The sequence below is a fragment of the Equus przewalskii genome, chromosome 9 (genome assembly GCF_037783145.1).
Source record: "Equus przewalskii isolate Varuska chromosome 9, EquPr2, whole genome shotgun sequence".
NCBI lineage: Eukaryota > Metazoa > Chordata > Mammalia > Perissodactyla > Equidae > Equus > Equus przewalskii.
This window is the reverse complement of record NC_091839.1, coordinates 65,380,773-65,400,283: the sequence shown is the minus strand read 5'-3', so window position 1 is coordinate 65,400,283 and position 19,511 is coordinate 65,380,773. Positions and strand designations below refer to the sequence as shown.

The 19,511-nt window shown below is 38.0% G+C and overlaps 1 protein-coding gene across 4 annotated transcripts in view; it reads left to right on the top strand.

Moving 5' to 3' along the window:
- Nucleotides 1–19,511, top strand: part of ROS1 (ROS proto-oncogene 1, receptor tyrosine kinase) — a 105,929-nt gene that overhangs the window by 33,902 nt on the left and 52,516 nt on the right. For all 4 annotated transcript variants that reach the window (XM_008517930.2, XM_070556894.1, XM_070556897.1 and 1 more), the window contains 10 exons: nucleotides 43–153; nucleotides 1,189–1,367; nucleotides 3,256–3,447; nucleotides 7,098–7,198; nucleotides 11,229–11,443; nucleotides 11,767–11,927; nucleotides 12,300–12,444; nucleotides 14,649–14,911; nucleotides 17,390–17,453; nucleotides 17,771–17,973. In XM_008517930.2, coding sequence (XP_008516152.2) covers nucleotides 43–153; nucleotides 1,189–1,367; nucleotides 3,256–3,447; nucleotides 7,098–7,198; nucleotides 11,229–11,443; nucleotides 11,767–11,927; nucleotides 12,300–12,444; nucleotides 14,649–14,911; nucleotides 17,390–17,453; nucleotides 17,771–17,973 — 1,634 coding nt within the window. The remainder of the gene's footprint in view (nucleotides 1–42; nucleotides 154–1,188; nucleotides 1,368–3,255; nucleotides 3,448–7,097; nucleotides 7,199–11,228; nucleotides 11,444–11,766; nucleotides 11,928–12,299; nucleotides 12,445–14,648; nucleotides 14,912–17,389; nucleotides 17,454–17,770; nucleotides 17,974–19,511) is intronic.

Here is a 19,511-nt window from a genome sequence, read left to right as displayed (position 1 = left end):
CTTTCTGTGATTTCTTTTTTCCATTTCTTCTTTCCAAAACAGCTTCAGAACCACCATTTATCATGGCTGTGAAAGAAGATGGGCTTTGGAGTAAACCGTTAAATAGCTTTGGCCCAGGAGAATTCTTGTCCTCTGATATAGGAAATGTGTCAGGTAAACAGCAAGTCCTTTGTACACTTGGATAACAGGTTTCTACTCATAAGACTTCCTAAGCTGGTCAATAAATAAAAAAAATTTGAGCGTTTTAGTATTTGGTCAATAACGAAAGGAAAAAATATTGATTGAACTATACCATCAGCGATACAATTAAGAAAATGTCTGTTCTCAAGTAGGAAAGCTATTTATTATTTCACAAAATATGAGGTTATTTACTGATTTATGTCCATTTCAGGAAGGCTTTGATATACTTCTCATGTGTCTCAATCTATCAGTGTCTTCTCATAGTAACAGCTTATCTGTTCCACTAAGACAGCTATACGTAAGTAATTTATTATGAGTTTTCTATGAGACTGGAGAACAGAACAGCTGCATGAAGTTCTAAATAAAATGTAAGAAAGAATTTCATGACAGCAAGGATTATTAACTAACAAATGGGTAATTTTCCTAGAAGACGTTAGAATAGAGATAAGTCTTCTTTGTAGGATAGTATAATGGTGATCTTGTCTGAACATGGCATCTTCTGTAAGTATTTAATTATTTGATCTATTTACTTGGTCGTTGAAAATACAGCAGCGCTTCTGACCAACATAGGAGTTGGACTTAGGAAGTAGTGTGGTACTAGTGGAAGGAATGATGCGGTGGAGGTACCTTGCATCTGGGTTCTCCCTCTTTTCATCTGTCAGACCTTGGGCAGAATAATCTCACTGAGTCTCTTGTTCACGATGTCAGAAACGGGGATAATTCCTACTTTGAAGCTTTGTTTTAAGAGTTAAGTGAGATATGTAAAAGTGCCTGGAACGTTTGGCAAAGAAGAGATGCTCAATGAATAGTGGTTCCCCTCTCTAGTTCCAGGGGTTAAGATTTTGGGATAGCATTACTGAAATATTCCTGACAGGTTCCTGAAGTTCTAGCGAATATTATGTTTGTATATGCCTTAAAATTATATTGAGGTGCGTGTGTGATTTGTTGACTCGCCGTGACTATGGCATCCATGAGAAAATAACTGCTACCAATTCACTTTGCTTTGAGACATGGATTGGTATAACAACAGCCTCTACTACAGCGACACGAAGGGTGACGTTTACGTGTGGCTACTGAATGGGACGGATATCTCAGAGAATTATCACATACCCAACATTGCAGGAGCAGGGGCCTTAGCTTTTGAGTGGCTGGGTCACTTTCTCTACTGGGCTGGAAAGACATATGTGGTAAGTTATAGCTTGGCATTCCGGATGTTCTAGAAAAATACCCACCCACTTCGGTGACTTGACTGTCATTTCCATGATTTTTTCATACTTGTGTACCACCTATGTTACTTTTTATTTACTATTTGTCTCTAAACCTACTCACTTTTTTATTGAAATACATTTATGTGTAAAGGAAATTTTATATCACTATTTGATATGCTCATTATATATTTTCAATAATATCTTAAAATAAATATATTAAATTCTTCACCAATGATGAGTCATTATCCTGGAGGAAAATGACACACTCTAAAGGCATGATTAAAAGAAACTAAGTGAAGGGATTACTTTCAAAGTTGTGGACAGGGCTAAGGAAAATGAGCAAAGGATGGTGAAGCACGCCCTGGGTCAGCAAGGGTGGGAAGATATTCCTACCTCCAGGCATAAAGGAGAAGGAGGAGAAGGACCTGGTCAGGGTTGTAGCTTTAGGGGAGCTGCTGACATGAAACTCTGCCACTGTCAAAATGTATAGTCTGGCCTAGAGTGATCTAGGGGAATAAGTACCCCACTCCCTCTTTCCTCCTGGCCTCCAATCTTCCACCAGGGCTCCCATTGGCCGAACCTCACTGGAAGCCAGAGAACAAGGGAGTCCATTTGATGCAATCCATAGAAGTCAGCCCTCCAGGGGCACAAAGTAGGGTGGAAAGTGGACCTGGAGGCAAAATGAAGACATCCTACGCATCTGTGTAGTGGTACACTTTGAAGAGAAAGATGGTTAATGATGAGAACCCTGGTCTGACAGGTCAAGAAATATGGTACTGAAATCATCTTCTAATCAGGAGGGCACTTGTTGTCCATTCATTTATTCATTCAATGATCATTTCTGTGTTACCAATGTGTTTAGAACGCTGAGAACAGACATAGTAGGGAACATAAAGTAAATAGTAGATGCGTCCCAGCTCTGTTAAAAAAAATCAGCTTTATTGAGATATAGTTCACATTCCATAAAATTCACCTTTTTGCTGTGTAAAATGCAGTGGTTTTTAGTATGTTCAGTGTTGTGTAACCATCACCACTTGCCCCTGCTCTTTTGATGTGATAAAAATGCATCCATGAAATAATAGAAGCAGCACACGAAGCAATGCATTTAGAGGTAAAACAATATGGTATAGTCTGAATTCATAAGTGCCAATGACATGTAGGCAGAATGGCGTCGATGGGATTAATGAGAGAATGTTCCCTAAGATGGGTTAGTTTGAAAATAGTTTTGAAGGAGGAAGTGGAAAAGTGGATATAAAACTGGTTTCAAGTATTTGCTTTGTCTCTTAAAAAACCGTTTAACTCTAGGAAAAAATTACTTAACTTCTTTGAACCCAGTTCACTTGTGAAAAAATAGGGAATAGAAATCCTTTATAGGCTTAATGTGAGGGTTACAAGAGCTATTATTTTAAGGATTAAAAAAAGAGTACAGTGCCTGGCACATAACAGGTACTCAATAATGGCAGTAACTAATATTAGGGAAATATACTGATGGGGGCAAGGACAGGTGTCCTCAATGACCAGGATGTATACATCTTCTTTGGGAACCCAATCAAATTCACTATTACTCAGCAGTGTTTCTACTGTCTGGATGTGTGATTAGGAAGAGCAAGTATTTTAGCTGAAGATAAGTTTATCTCTCTTCTCTTTAGAGACATGAAAAGAGATAAGTTCCCTGAGGGCAGGTATCATGACTGTGTGCTGTGTTTCCAAGGCTTACTGCACTGCCCGGCAGATAGTGCCAATAAATATTTGCGGTTAAATGAATGAATGGGCGAATGCAGCAATTTACTAATTATTGCAATAAACTATTCAGGAATAATGATGTCATTAGAAAATCATTAACTGACTGTATGCTTATGTTTCACAGATACAAAGACAGTCTGTGTTGACAGGACACACAGACATCGTGACTCATGTGAAGCTGTTGGTGAATGACATGGTGGTGGATTCAGTTGGTGGATATCTCTATTGGACCACTCTATACTCAGTTGAGAGCACCAGGCTAAATGGGGAAAATCCCCTTGTACTACAGGCAAAGCCTTGGTTTTCTGGGAAAAAGGTAATAAAATAAAAGTAATATCTGGGGGCCGGCCCGGTGGCACAGCTGTTAAGTGCGCACGTTCTGCTTCGGTGGCAGAGGGTTTGCTGGTTCGGATCCCGGGTGTATTCATGGCACTGCTTGGCACCCCATGCTGTGGTAGTTGTCCCACATATAAAGTAGAGGAAGACGGGCACGGATCTTAGCTCAGGGCCGGCCTACCTCAGCAAAAAGAGGGGGATGGGCAGCAGTTAGCTCAGGGCTAATCTTCCTAAAAAAAGTAATAATAAAATAAAAGTAATATCTGATCATTTAATAATACTAGATAGTGCTATTGTATAGTTATGATAATACTCTTCTGCTTATTATGAGTAGTTATGGCAGAATCTGAAAGGAAATACTGTTACAGCAAGATCTTAGTATAAACAGAATTTCTCTAAGTCTTATTTGACTGTCATAATTGATTAAGTTAAAGTAGAATATGAAGATTTTAATAATTTGCTTGAATGGGCCTACACTTAAAAGTATTTTAATTTCTGACTGATTTTATATTCTTCAGGAATTTTATTGGATGTTTTAGGGCTTCTTTTTGGGTGGGGATTAGGTATTTCATTATTTTCAATCAATTTTGGGTACTGACCACTCTAAAAACTGTGTGACCCCTAAGCAAATTATTTGGCTTCTCTGTGTCTGTTTCCTTATCTGAAAAATGGGATTATGAACAATTGTTCCACTTCTTAGGGCTGTTGTGAATATTAAATGAAGTAATTTGTGGGAAGTTCTGGGCACATGGTAACTACTCATTTGTTAAGCGCTTATTATTGCAATTCAATCCGAAAAACATACCTGATACAGGAACATTTATGAAACAAATGTTACTTCTTCAACTTCTAGAAATAATACCGATTTTTCTTGATCCTGTTCAGCTACCCTCTAACTATCCACCTAGATTTCTGAATTTTGTTTTTTCTGATCATAATGGTAATATATGTCTATTGTAGGAAATTTAGAAATTACAGAAAAGGATGAAGAAGAAAGAAATCATTCATACTATTTCTACCTAGGATATGCCTTAAGCTTTTCATCCTTTTTTTTCTGTCTTTAGAGATAAGATATACATAATGCAGATATACCAGATCATTTGTAAACAAACAAATTATTGAGTCACTTGATGGTGAGTTCCATAGAATATATGGGTAATAATAATTTTTGCACATAGTGATTATGATGCAGATATTTAAAACAAATAGAAATTTACATACCGTATTCAGAAATTAATCATTCTTGTCAAGTAATGAAAATCCCTTAATTCTGTTTTGGAACCACTTGAGTCTGAATATAAAGAAAGTATATTTTTTATGTCTCAAATACAGATGCTAAGGGAAAGCATTTTCATTTTGATAAAAGCATATTAAAGATAATATTATCTCAAGAGTAACTTCCTCTCCATCCCTGGGGTCTTTTTCAGTAATCTCCCTACTGCCCTGATCTGGTAGTTTGAGATGTTTCCACTCAGGAAGGTTCTGGAGTGGCCCTTGGGACTTTTCTGTACATGACTGAAGTTATTGGATTTCTCAGCATATTTGGGGAAATAAACCTTTCCTTAAATTCCCACTCCAAATCCTCTTACAGACTGGCAAGTGCTGTTGCTGCTTGTGCAAATCTGTGTTCTGGTGCCAGGGTTTGATGTCTTATCCATCTGCCTGCATTAATGCTAGTGGGTGTTTTGGAGGTAACACATTTTGCACTGAGCAAAGCTCTCCATCTTGCTATCATTCCTGTATATGTCGCTCACAGATTTATCATGAAGTCATAAGATACTTTGCAATCATAAGGCATGATAAACTACAGGCAGCCAATTCTTTATAGAAAGACATGGTATTTGTGTGATGAAAAGAGAGAATGAAGTGAGAGATTCATCTAAAATGAAAAGACATTTTTTGTAACATCTGATGGGTCGGGCGTATAGTATATAGTACATTTTATCACAGGATTAAACTTCAAGGTTTTAGTTTAGATCAAAGAGATTATTTCCAAAGTATGGGTGTTACTGGACGTAGCAATGGTTACCAAAGATTTATGGAACACCCTCTGACTCTCTTTAAATATGGGCCCAAATAACTGATGCAAAGGAATGGAGTAATGACCTTACACCTGTAATTAACTTGTAGTTTGAATAGTTGTATTCCCACAAAGGGAGGTGCAGAATCTCCTTTTTTAGGAGATAAAATAGAGTTACTCTGGAATTTAGAAAACTCTAGTGCATCTCATTATAAATAACCAAACATCTCATTATAAATTAACCTCATTTCACTTTCACTGAAAAAATAATCAACACATTTCTTTTAACCTGAAGCAAGGACATATTCAACTCCCAAAAGGCTCGGAATTGCTAGAATAGTTTTTTCACCTTTTGGGAAAGGAGTAGCTTGAGTTTTCTTGAAGACAGAAGGCTGTGTGTATATGGCAATTGAAGGTTCTCGTAGTCATGTGGCCCAAGATTCTTTCTTTGTAGCAGGTCTTGGGTAACGTGTCAGCAGGCACTTTTAGTTCTTGGATACCTTATGGTATTCTCTTGACATGTTTCACTGGCTCATCGCTTTTATACGCTGCTGTATCTTGTAAAGATGTAGTAATCAACTTTAATGCTATATGACAGCTCTCAGCCTTTAGGTCTGCTATAGATAGACTCCACTACCCTGTGGGCAGACTCCTGGCAATCTTAGCTTATTTGAAAAATACCTATAAAGCCAAAGAAAGCAAAAAAGACCTCTTGGATTGTAACTTCTATCTCATGCACTCTATTGCATAAGAGGAGCAGTCTTTCCTCAGTCCTCACCTAGACAACTAGACACCAAATTAAGATATGGATTGTAACAAGAAGACAAAAAAAGAGTTGTCATAGGTGGTTTTCAGATGTCAGCTGGAAATAGGACCTCATATGCAAATGGCTCTATCCAATTACAACACAGGGTTTTTATCCATATGGGTCCTATGTTTTTTTAAATGTATCAGGATGTTTTTGGTTGTAATTAACAGAAAATACAATTCAAAATGGTTTAGACCATTGGTTTTCAAACTTGGTGGCATACTGGAATTATCTGGGGAATTTAAAAACATACTGGGCACTGGGTTCCATCCCTGGAGATCATAATTTAATAGGATGCAACCTGTAAATCAAGATTTTTTTTTAAAAAAACTCCACAGCAATGTGGAGCAATGTTTGAGGAAAAGTGATTTAAACAACAATTAAATTCATTGGCTTATGTGGCTGAAGAGTGCAAAGTTATGGCTAGCTTTAAGCAAGGCTTGGCACAGTGCCTCAAAGTTTCTGATTCCGGAGAACCTGGAATGTGGTTGATAATTTATATTTGTAACAAATTCCCAGGTGATGCTGATGCTCCTGGTCTGAGAATCATACTTTGAAAACCACTGGAGCCAAGTGTATAAAAGTGAATAACAGATAGTTCCTGTCTTATGGGCATTTTTGGGAAACCAGTGCTTATATTCAAATTATATAGGCATATTCACATAATTTTTATATTCAGTGAAAGGCAAAAATCACTGAGTTTATTATTCCAAAGAGAATGTTAAAAAGAAATCTATAGGTTATTCACTAAGGTATCCTTCAAACATGTATGATTCATTTTCTTACCTTATTTTCTATTTAGGTAATTGCTCTAACTTTAGACCTCAGTGATGGGCTCTTGTATTGGTTGGTTCAAGACAGTCAGTGTATTCACCTGTACACAGCTGTTCTTCGGGGGCAGAGGTAAGTAACGTCCCTCAAAGGCAATTGATTGAGAATAAGAGAATGACTTGCCCCTTGGTTATAAATGATAATGCATGAGAAGTCATTCTTTCAATGAACATTTACTAATTATCCACCGTGTTGCAGGCATTGTGCTTGTGGGGAAAGATAGATTTGTAAAAAACAAGTTACAGAAGACTATGGTAAATACTGTGATGGGTATAGAGAGCGCAGTGGACATGCTGAGGAGGATGCTCCTCAAGAGCCCAGGAAATGGATGGTTTTTCTGCTTCTTAACAAAGTCGAGTGTACATTATGGAGTTAAGACAGAAACCATCCTATATGTCACACCTGAAAACTGAAGAGGAAGGGACCATATGATTTTTCTTCTTGATCTATGTCCTCAAACTAAGCCCCCTGACCTTCTCTTGTTGGCATCTCCACATGTTCCATATTAGCATTGTCAGAGATTTTTTTCTAGTATTTTTTCCTATACTTCTTTTTACACTTTTGCTTTTTAAAATTAGGCATAATATATGTAATATGAAATGCTCAGATCTTCAGTGTTCCATTATAACAGTTTTGATAAATGCTTTTAAGACAGATATATCCATCATCACAGAAATTTCCCTGTACCCCTTCCCAATCAATTCCCTCTGCCCCCGAAATATGTGCTTTTCGTGTCTGGCTTCTTTTTCTTGGCATAATATCTTTTGAGATTCAGTCATGTTGTTATGTGTATTAGTTTTACCCTTTTATTGCTGAGTAGTATTCCATTGCATGAATATGCCATAGTTTACTTATCCATTCTCCTCTTGATGGATTGCTTCCCAAATTTAGTTGCTATGAATAAATTGTATAAATATTTGTATACAAGGCTTTTTGTAAACATATTCTTGGATAAATACCTAGGCATGGAATTACTGGGTGGCGGGGGAGATATATGTTTAACTTAAGTAATTTCATTTTTTCATATATTTTACTTTTACCTGTGCTAAAAATCCATTTTTGTTATTATTTTTAGTGTAAATAGGCAATAGTTTTTAACTTTACAGCAGTAATTACATATCTCAAATTAAAATATAGGACATAAAATTGTTCGAGAATAATATTTAGAGGGAGAATTTAGAAATCATTTTATCTCATTGATAAGGAAACTGAGACCAGAGATGTGCATAAATTTGCCTGATGTCACATAGTTAATTAGAGAGATGGTCAGGAAAAGGTTAAAATAAAACAGAAGGTCATGCTCTAGGGCAGAGATTTCTAATATTGGGTTCTTGGACGCCCAGGGAGTTCATAGAGGGCTTCAGGATGTGTTTGAGTGCTCTGAAATAGAAGATCCATGCTCTTCATCAGGCGTTCAAGAGTCTAATCTTACAAAGGCCAGGAACCCCTGCTCTGTGAAGACAATGCCAAGATTACTTTTAGACTTAAAAATGCTTTTTTGTTGGTTCATGGAAAAACTCTTAATCAGAGAAACTATGAAACAGTATACACATTTGTATATAAACATATAATGCATATAAATACATACACAACAAATTTGATTAATCAATTATTTTATATCAACTACGGCAAGCAGCTCTGGCTCGTTTCCCACCTATGAACCGTAGAAAATGAATCGTTCCTTTGCCTGGAAATACGTGTATTGGCAATCTGATTGCCAAAAGAATCTGTCTATGAGATAAAGACAATGTTCAAAATGAGTGTCCTGAAGGATCATGGTCCGTTCTCAGTGTCTGTACATCCCAGAGGGCTGGCTTGCTGGAGTTCTTTGAGAGCCCAGATCCTTAAGTGTCCAGAGGATCAATATCATTGGATTGAGTAGGTGGAGGAAGGGCATTTCTCCTTTAAAAGTACATTTCCTCATCTCAAGGTTAATAATGTTTCCTTGTATGCAGTGCAGCAGCTCTTGGCAAGGTTACACAAAGGACAGGCACTTTTTGGCTCCTAGTAAGTCTTGCCTGTTTATCACATCAGCAAAAAAAAAAAAAAAAAAAAAAGAAAATCTGTGCATAGAGTCAGGGATTCCAGAGCCATCTTGCAAGCAGAAAATTTTTCCTAATATGTAATCAAAATTCATTCTCCTACGTTTTAAATTTCTTGCCTTTGGTCTAGATCAGCACTGTTCAATACAAATACAATGTGAGCCACGTATGTAGAGGCTTTCTCTGACCAGACTGCATTAGGTCTCCTTGTTAAGGGACCCACGATACCTTTCCTTTTTTTATTTTTTGCTGAGGAAGATTTGCCCTGAGCTAACATCCATGCCAATCTTCCTTTATTTTTTAGTACGTGGGCTTCCAGTACAGGGTGGCTGCTAACAGAGTAGGGTAGGTCTGAGCCCAGGAACTGAACCCCGGCCGCCGAAGTGGAGCATGCCGAACTTAACCACCAGGTCACTGGGGCTGGTCCTCAACCTGTCTTTTTATGTGCCATTCACAGTGTAGTTATTTGCTCATTACCTGCCTTTTCTGTTAGGCTGTGTATTGTATGAGGGCAGAGATTGTATTTGTCTTATTTACCACTATATTCCTAGTGGCTAACACAGAACTAGGCACATAACATTATTTGAGTGAATGAATGAATAAATGAATGAATCCTCAGTAGAGTAACCTCAGCTGACCTCCATACATATCTCATGTTTCATGGAAGGGTTTACGTTTTTATGATTTTTTTGCTGAGCTTTGTTTTAAATCCAGCTGTACCTGTTGCTGAGGACTGAAGGGTCTGAAGTACTCACTTCCTGAAAATGAGGAGGTTGTGCTGAACCCCAGAAGTCAAGATTTTCGGGGCAGCCCAGGAGATTTTCACAGGAGAGGAGTCTTCAGCTGGAAATGAGAGGCAATCTAGGCTAGTGGTAACTAAGAGATATCCAGTCTCACCCTGCAGGGAAATCTTCTGTCCTCGGAATTCTGAAACCAACAATCAGCCCTGTGAGCAAGACTGCCGTGAGCACACTCACAGGACGTAGGATGCGGCAGGTCTGTGGTTGGCCCAGAGGGCCAGCCTTCTCAGGCCAAGTGCCTCCTGCGTGCTTCTTTCCACCTGGAATTTGGTTTTATATCTCTCACAAGGTTACTGGAAACTTCTAATGAGAAGTGGGAACAACAAAGTGTATAATTAGACAAGTGGGTGAAAGTCCAAAAGACAAACCAGATGCTGTTTACACAATTGAATAGGTATGAATAAATAGCGTTTTACTAGAAAAAGGGCTATGGGAATAGTACTAGCGAACATGCTTCTTTATCACGTTGACAACTCCCAGCTATGGTCCTCTGAGACAGTTTCAGTTTTTGCAAGGAGGTATTGTAAAATTCTGAAGACCTGTATTTATTTTGACTTTAAATGTCATTCTTTATACTCTTCTAAAGAGGGGAATGTCAACGCTTTAAAAAGATTTAGAGACATCATTAAAAATCAAGTCAAACCACCACTCCAAAATTCTGAGAATCACTGAGATAGTTTTTATTGAGTACTAGGCAACTGGAGTAATTTTAGAAACAACCAAAAAGATTTTTAAAGTAAAAATCATTGTAAAATTCCCCATCATTGAGGAAAAACTCTAAAAGCAATTTAAACAATAGTCTGTTTACTTGAATTCCCTGGTTTGAAAAGGACCGTTTTGACTAAGCTGTAGAAGTTGCTAAGTACCATTGAAGCAGCAGATGGTTGCGAATAGTGTAAAATGAAGGACCAAACAGACTGAAATAATGGATGGTAAGTAAATAAGAAGACTAGCCAAGAATAGGAGGGAGGCAAAAATCACAGGTGTTTATTAAAATCTGTGTAACACTCTTGCCATTGCAATATCACATTAATAAGAAAAGCCCTAGAAAATTTTCTTTAGGTGTACTTTAGGAAAAATGTAAAAAATCCACTTGAAATGGAACTAAGAATAATGACAATTATTGTTGCAAAGTGTTTCTTCTTTGTTTTCATGTCCGCAAACACATCCACTCACAAACACACGTTCTATTCCGTGCCTCAATGTACCAGTCTTCCTCCACTCCAGACACAAGCACTAATTGGTGTCGTGTTTTAACAGTGTTGGGAATCCCATCATCACAGAATTTGCAGCCTGGAGTACTTCCGAAATTTCCCAGAATGCACTGATGTACTACAGTGGCCGACTCTTCTGGATCAATGGCTTTAGGATCATCACAGCTCAGGAAATAGGTCAGAGAACTAGTGTCTCTGTTTTGGAACCAGCCAAATTTAATCAGTTCACAATTATTCAGACATCCCTCAAGCCTCTGCCAGGTACAAGATTTTATTCCTGCTTATCCTCTCTCCTCTGTACTTTCTATTAAATAAATGTTCAGGTTGGGATTTTTTCTTAAGAATTATGTTTTAAGAGGAATAAGGCTTTAGCAGTTTCTGTTGGTTTGCTTGCAGTCAGTTTACTCTTAACCCAAATTTATAGCCTGAAACACTCAGAACAAGATGATTTTCAGGATCTATTAGAGGAAAGGAAAATTTTATTTTCATACTAATTATTAGAATTTCTATTGATTTTCCATGTTTCCTATCATGATTGATAATCCTAAATTCTTTCTCTCTCTTTTCTTTCTTTTATTCCATAGGGAACTTTTCCTTTACCCCTAGGGTTATCCCAGATTCTGTTCAAGAGTCTTCCTTTAGGATTGAAGGAAATGCTTCAAGTTTCCAAATCCTGTGGAACGCTCCCCCCGCAGTGGATTGGGGAGTAATTTTCTACAGTGTGGAATTTAGTGCTCCTTCTAAGGTATGGCGTTGGTTCTAGTAACTTCTTCTCAAACAGACTGTACCACCCGCATCATTCCTGCCCACACTGATTTCTACTTTCTTCACTTAGCCAAGCCCATCTCCCTTGTTATTCTTGTAGTGTTTGGTTATTAAGATTATTCCTGAGAATCTTTGTTTACAGCCAGAATCTGTGGTTAATGTTAACAACTGAAATGTTAGATCCACTTTAGCTGGTCTAAGTGGAATAACATGGAACTTACCAATATTAGCACTTTTAAAATGGCAAGGTTTGACTTTACATGAACCCAAGTTTGGAGATTTTAGTTAATTAGGAATAAAAGATTGTATGATTCTCTCCCTAAGAAAATAATGTTTTGTGCTTATATTTTAGTTCCTGGCTAGTGAACAGCAGCCTTTGCCTGTATTCACTGTGGAAGGGCTGGAGCCCTATGCCTTATTTAATCTTTCTGTCACTCCTTATACCTACTGGGGAAAGGGCCCCAAAACATCTCTATCACTTCAAGCACCTGAAACAGGTACAGGGGTTGAAATCTCTAAAAAAATTACAAGACAGAATCTTGCTTTCCGTGATCTAAATGGATAATTAATAATTTTAAAAAATAAGTTTCAGTTTTATAGATGTTTTTAGATTCAATACCCTTTCAATGACTTTTTGGAAATTAGAATGACACAATTAAAATAAATCTGCGTAATTTATTCCAAAAGGATATTTCAAAGATTTCTTAAAGACTGTTTCACTTGATTGTAATGGCAGATAAGAGGCAGAATCCCTGTTTCAGGGAATTTGTGAAATGCTCCATCAGGGAAAATGGGCATTTAAAAGCAGAGAGAGTTTTGTGAAAGGCAGGCTTCTCTAGAAATGTTCTCACATATGGTAACTTAGAATCTTCTGTAGGTGAATAACTGATGTCTAAATTCAATGTATTTCTTTGGAATATATTTTTTAAAGGATACTAACCATATCTTTACATGTGTATGTTACTTTAAAGTGTATAAAGCACATTTATATGTATCACTTCTTTATTAAACATTTATTACACACCTAGCATTGTGTCAGAAACATCATTTCATTTGATCCTCACACAGCTCTGAGATAGGCAGGACAGGTGTCATTATCTGAATTATGCAAATGAGAAATCAGAAGCCCAGTGGTTGCCCAACATAAAATAACTGGTAAGTGGCAGGGCTGGGGCTTCATCTGGACTTTTCACTATAGTTTTACCAAATCTCCATTCAGTCATTTTTGCAACGGTTGGCAAATGAGAGTATCATACTGCTTTAATTTATATAAACTTCCTAGCACAGGACCTGGCAGGCGGTAAGAGCTCAATAAACATAGACATCCATTCACCATTGCATTTTTTTTTACTGTTAAGATTCTTTCATCAATATTTATCCATAAGTCTCATAACAGGAACATAGTGGAGCCTGGGAAGGTTCTGGAGCAGTTAGCATTTGGATCCAGGTATGCTCTCTTTGAGATTGTCTTGGGATGTCAGCTTTGGTTGGATTCTTCTGTGGAAATGGACTTGACTGCATCCATCAGGGGATGAGCTGGGAATTAGGCTCACCAGCACTCTGCTGGATGTTGAGGGCAATAAGGAAGAATGATAAGATTTGCCCCTTGCCTTAAGGAAATTTACAACATAGTCAGGAAATTATTCAAACTGACAAATATTTATTAAGCACTTACTGTGTGCCAGTCCTATACTAGATCTGGGGGGATTTAACAAGGAATAAGAAAAAGTGCTTTCTCTGATGGAGCTCATAAAACAGTAGAGAGATAAATGCATATGCTGCTAATGATAATAGAAATAAGACAGTGAGAACTGAGTAGCAATGACATATAGTGAATAGACAAGACTATGAAATCTTCACCTGTATCAAGCTTCTCAGCATTCTTAGGAGAAGGTGATGCAAGAGACTAGTATGGCCAGGGAAGGCCTTTGGGGAGTGGAAACTTTAACTGGGCTTTGAGAGATAAGGCAAGAAGAGGCACCCTATGTGAGTACGTGTAAGAAGGCCTGGAGATTGGATAACTTCGATAATGATGTGAGTGTTGAACATTAAGAAGCAATGTGATTGGAGTGTGGGAGTGGGAACAGACCATGTGGAGGAATCCTAAGAAAGATGAGGGACATCTTGGATGGAATGACTTGGAAATCAGGCAGAGGAATTTCTTTTGATTAAGAAAGAGAGAAATTAATTAAAGAACTAAGAGGGACTAAATTGCTTGATTTGGCTCTAGAATAAATGGCAACTCCCAAACTGTACTCTTGGGGGTGCTTCTTCCCTCCTTGGGGGAGTTCAAAGTGAGAGGAGCTTCATCCCTGATATACTCTATTTTACACGCTGAACTGGCTAGAGGCTGGGCAGAGTTATTGCCTTCCTTCCTGGTGACTCAGTCAGGAGGAGAGTAAATACTGTATTTTACAAGGAGAACCAGCCACCTTCCACCTATACAGGGCACAGACAAGAAAGACGTGCCTAGGTGAGGGTAAGAGGGATTTGGGCTGGAGAAAAGGAAGATGTGCTCAAATGTCAGGATAGGTTCCTGAAGAAATCTATGGAATATTCTCTCCTGAAGATCTTTAAGAATATGATAGACATACCTCAACTGCCTGGAATCTTTATGACTAAGTTGCTCCAGACCCCCATCATGAGTGGTAAAAGTCAACCTTTTGTTCTTTTCTGCCCTATCTGTGTCTCTGCTTTTCAGTTCCATCAGCACCAGAGAATCCCAGAATATTTATATTGCCAAGTGGAAAATACCATGACAAGAATGAAGTTGTGGTAGAATTTAGGTGGAATAAGCCTAAGCATGAAAATGGTGCCTTAACAGGATTTGAAATTTTCTATCAAATATCCAACCAAAGTGATGAAAACAAAACATCTGAAGACTGGATTTCTGTCAATGTCACTCCTTCAGTGATGTCTTTTCAACTTGAGGCCATGAGTCCTGGGTACACTGTTGCCTTCCAGGTACGAGAGTGAAAACGAGGATACGGGTGTCTTTTTTTTTTTTTTTTTTTGAGGAAGATTAGCCCTGAGCTAACTGCTGCCAATCCACCTCTTTTTGCTGAGGAAGACTGGCCCTGAGCTAACATTCATGCCCATCTTCCTCTACTTTCTATGTGGGACGCCTACCACAGCATGGCTTGCCAAGCGGTGCCATGTCTGCACCTGGGATCCGAACTGGCGAACCCCAGACCGCCAAAGAGGAATGCCCGCACTTAACCACTGTGCCACCGGGCCGACCCATAGAAGGGTCTTAATAGTGCAAATAGAAGGTTGATTAAAGAAGTTGGTTAAGAATTCTGCCACTCTGTCAATAGTTTGAGGTACAGTGTGATCTTAGAGGTCAAGTGGGCAGCAAAGGTATAGAGCGGAGAGGGGACAACTCGGGTAAAGGACACCTTGACAACTTTCTTACTTTCAGATTCAGAACAAATTATTATTTTTTGACTCGATCACTATAGGCCATGTACCATGGTAGGTTCTTTTATAGTCTTTATTTGATCTCATTTGATCCTCACACTGTCTATGAAGGAAAAGCCATGTCCCTGGGTGTATCAGTGAATAACTCAAGCTGCATGGCTAGGAAGCAGTGTGTTGTAGTCCAGCTTCTGGAGTCCTTTCTATCGTATCACATCACTGCTGTGAATCATCTAAATGCCCCGACTCAGAGCTACCAATGGAAGTAAAAACTGAGGGTCTGGGTAGCTGACATCGAACAGTTATCACCTAGCTTCTGATAGAGGAGAAAGTCAGAGAGAATAGGAATCAAGAAAAAAAAACTACTCCCACCTCATTTTGGCATTTTAAATTTAATATGAAATAGCTTTCCTTTTACGATAGACGGCTCAATAATTTTCATATCCTCATTAAATACCAGGTTGGTGACAATGTTGTACATATTTAGAGTTATTTTCCATTTCTTTTGAGGGAACACAATATTTTGGAGAGTGGTTTTAGAGGTCTGAGTTTCCTAGGATCTGTTTTCTTTTTGTTAAATTCTAATTTAATAATTATTTTAATAATATATTAGGTCTACATATACTAATCAAAATAGTTGTACATCAAAGTTAAAGATGATACACATTCCTATTTGTTAAGAATTATGTGAGTTCCAGTTAAATCCACGTTCTGGTTAAGTGTATCTGTCTATATGTATATATAGTTTCAAATCCCAGCTGCCACAGAACTGTGCAAAATGATATGCATGGATGTGCATGAGTTTTACTTAACATGGTCCTGTGAAAAAGAGAGGACTGCTTGATATATATATATGTAATATATATATATACACACACACACACACCATACACAGATAGTAATATATAGAATATAGTCAAATGTATTTACTACTAGAAGTACAATAGAAGTAATCCAATATTTTGTTGATTGAAAGAGCACTTAAGAATCTATCTTTCAAGACCATCATTATGGGTGTCAATTTTCTTTATAGATCATTGTACGTATACAAGGGTTGGAAATGGAAATGATTTATTACATAATAAAAGACATAATAAAAATTGTTTTTTAAAAAAACTTTGTCGGGGCCGGCTCCATGGCCGAGTGGTTAAGTTTGCGCGCTCCGCTGCGGTGGCCCAGGGTTGGGATCCTGGGCACGGACATGGCACTGCTCATCAGGCCACGTTGAGGCAGCGTCCCACATCCTACAACTGGAAGGAGTGCAACTAAGATATACAGCTATGTACGGGGGGGGTTTGGGGAGATAAAGCAGAAAAAAAAAAAAAGATTGGCAACAGTTGTTAGCCCAGGTGCCAATCTTTAAAAAAAAAAAACAAAACTTTGTTGTTAGGATGCAGCATGGCACAGTGAGAAGAAAAGTATACAGACCTCAGAAGACTTGGTTCATATGTCAGTTTCTACATGTGTCTTGTAGATAAATTACTTACCTTAATTATCGTCCTTGTCCAGTTTCTACTTTTAGTAGTTGTGAGCATCAAAAGAGCCAGTGCATGTAAAAGTGGTTTGAAACGTACAATTCATTTTCAAATATAAGGTTTAATCATTATTTTCTTTTCAGAAATCTTTTAAAAAAGCATGTAAATTTATGTGAAGCGTCTAGTTGTTGAACTCATGATTAAGTGAAAGTTTACCATAATTTGTATAGTTTTATTTCTGTTAATTATTGTATATAACTTAATTTTGGAAATAGCTGAAGAATTTTTTTAGAAATTAAAATTTTTTGCCATAGAGAAGTGTGCCATTTCTTTGTCTTTTCTAGACAGGAAGACTCACCAACATGAGTATGGGGCAATATTTTTCCTCTTAGTGAATTATTGCTATATACTTAGATGTAAATAACTATTTGAAACTATTAGTGGTATGTCTCAAGAGTGTGAAATGAAATAATAGTTTGTCTCAGAACTTAATTATTGCCACTGAGGACATTGTTGAATGCAACTTTTTGGTATTCTCTTCTTTCTTTAGGTTCGGGTCTTCACATCTAAAGGACCAGGACCATTTTCTGACATAGTAAAGTCCAAAACATCAGGTATCTGTTATCTAAAATCTGTACAAAGAACAATTAGTGTTTTAAAGTCATTTTTGATCCTTCATATTCTCAGGCATATGAATGCTGTCTCTGAGCTGAAGTTAAAGTCAAATAAAACAATCAATTTTTATCATCACCAAACATGCTTAAACAAAGCTAGGCTTAGAAAGCCTCAGCAGTTTTGATTGAGGCTGGTGTATCAGATGAACCCAAAGGAGACTCGTGGATTTCAAAAAGGCCTGATATTGAATCAAACGATTTTGGTAAGCTAAAGTTATTTTTCTCATACATATTATCTACTTATTTTTTGTTTTCAGAAATCAACCCATTTCCATACCTTATAATTCTTTTTGGAAACAAGATAGTTTTGTCAGATATGGATCAAAATCAAGATGTGTGGAAGTTTTCGGCAGAAAGAGACATCAGTGCCATGGGCTACACAGCTGATGATGCGATGGGGTATTATGCTCAAGGAGACTCGCTCTTCCTTCTAAACATGCACAATCTGTCCACCTCTGAGGTATTTCACTATGTAATTCTTTTGGAAGAAAGGAAGTAAAGTATTTGCATGTTATACCACCCTGTAATTAAAATGACTGGCCAGTGGTTGAGCCATTAAGATTAGAATGGTTGAAAAGGGTAGATGTGTGATTATTTAGTCACAAATGAATACAAATTAGATTTTGGGCAAATGTCATTCAGGATTAATTTAACAGTTCTTAGGTTTAGGGCATTGTGTTAGTTCCTGGAATATAGATTAAAAAAATCGCAGTCCTTGAACAAACTCAGCCCAGTATGAGTCTAACACTAGGGGGACAGTATTGCATAGTGATTAAGAGGGTGAGCTTTGGAATCTGTCAATCTAGAATTTAATTCTGGCTCCACTGCTTACTATATTTGTGCCCATTGGCAAGTTATTTAACCTCTATGGTTACATAGTACTTTATCGTAGGATTCTTGTGAAGATTCAATGAGATAATCCACATAGGGCACTTAGCACAATGCCTGGCATGTGGTAGGCATTCACTGAATGTTAGCTAGTAGAGAAGACAGACAGAAGAGAGGATAAATGCTATCTATGCTGAGGGCAGGATGTGGTGGGACACAGAGAATGGATGCTCAATCGGGTTGAGTGGTGGCGGCGGGGGTAGGGAAAAACATCTTGGGTACAAAGAAGAGGAGCCAGGTGAAGGTGGGGGAAAGCTGAGGGAGTAGGAGGTGCAGAGGCAGACAAACAAGAGAGCCAAAGCGTGTTCAGGGAGCTATAAATAGAGGGAGCTTGGAAGGGAGATGGGAGCGAGGGTGGAGGAAAGGCAGGTGGCAAAACTGGAGAGGTAGGCAGGAGCCTGAATATAATGGGCCTCCTTCACTGTGTGAAGCAGTTGAAGGAGTTGAATGTCAGTCTTGAAGCCAACATCAAGCCATTAAAGAAATTTAATGGGTCATTAACACTATCAAGTTGTGTTTTAGAAAGACCTGTCTATTAGCAGTGTGAATGATGATTGAGAGAAGGTTAAGTCTGAAACAATTAAAAGACTATCACAGAAATCCAGACAGGAAATGTTGGGGCAGGGTGGGGGGTGGGGAATGAGAGGCAGTGAGGTGAAAAAAAGAGAGGATAAATTGGGAGATACTGAAAATGGGACTAATTTACTAAGGGTAGTAATGGGAGGAAGAAGTCAAGGATGAACCACATTTGTCAGGATTCCTCCTTGGGTGAGTGTTGGAAATTCATAAAAATAGAAAATGCAAGAGAGAAAGGGGTTTGGGGGGTAGGTTGATGAGTTCTGTTTTCTGGGATCACTCATATGGAGACGTCCAGTAGGCAGTTTGATATTTCAGTTAGTAACTCAATGAGGGATCCTCCTTGAAGATGAGGATTTGTAGCACTGATCTATGGGTTATAGTTGAAGCCATGGTAGTTGAAATTAACCAGGGAAAATACTCAATGTGAGAAGAGGACCAAAGTTACAGTGGCACACAATCCAGAGTTGTTAAGGTTTTGGATTACAAAAGACAACTGCAGTAAATAAGTAATATGAGTGATTACAGAAAATT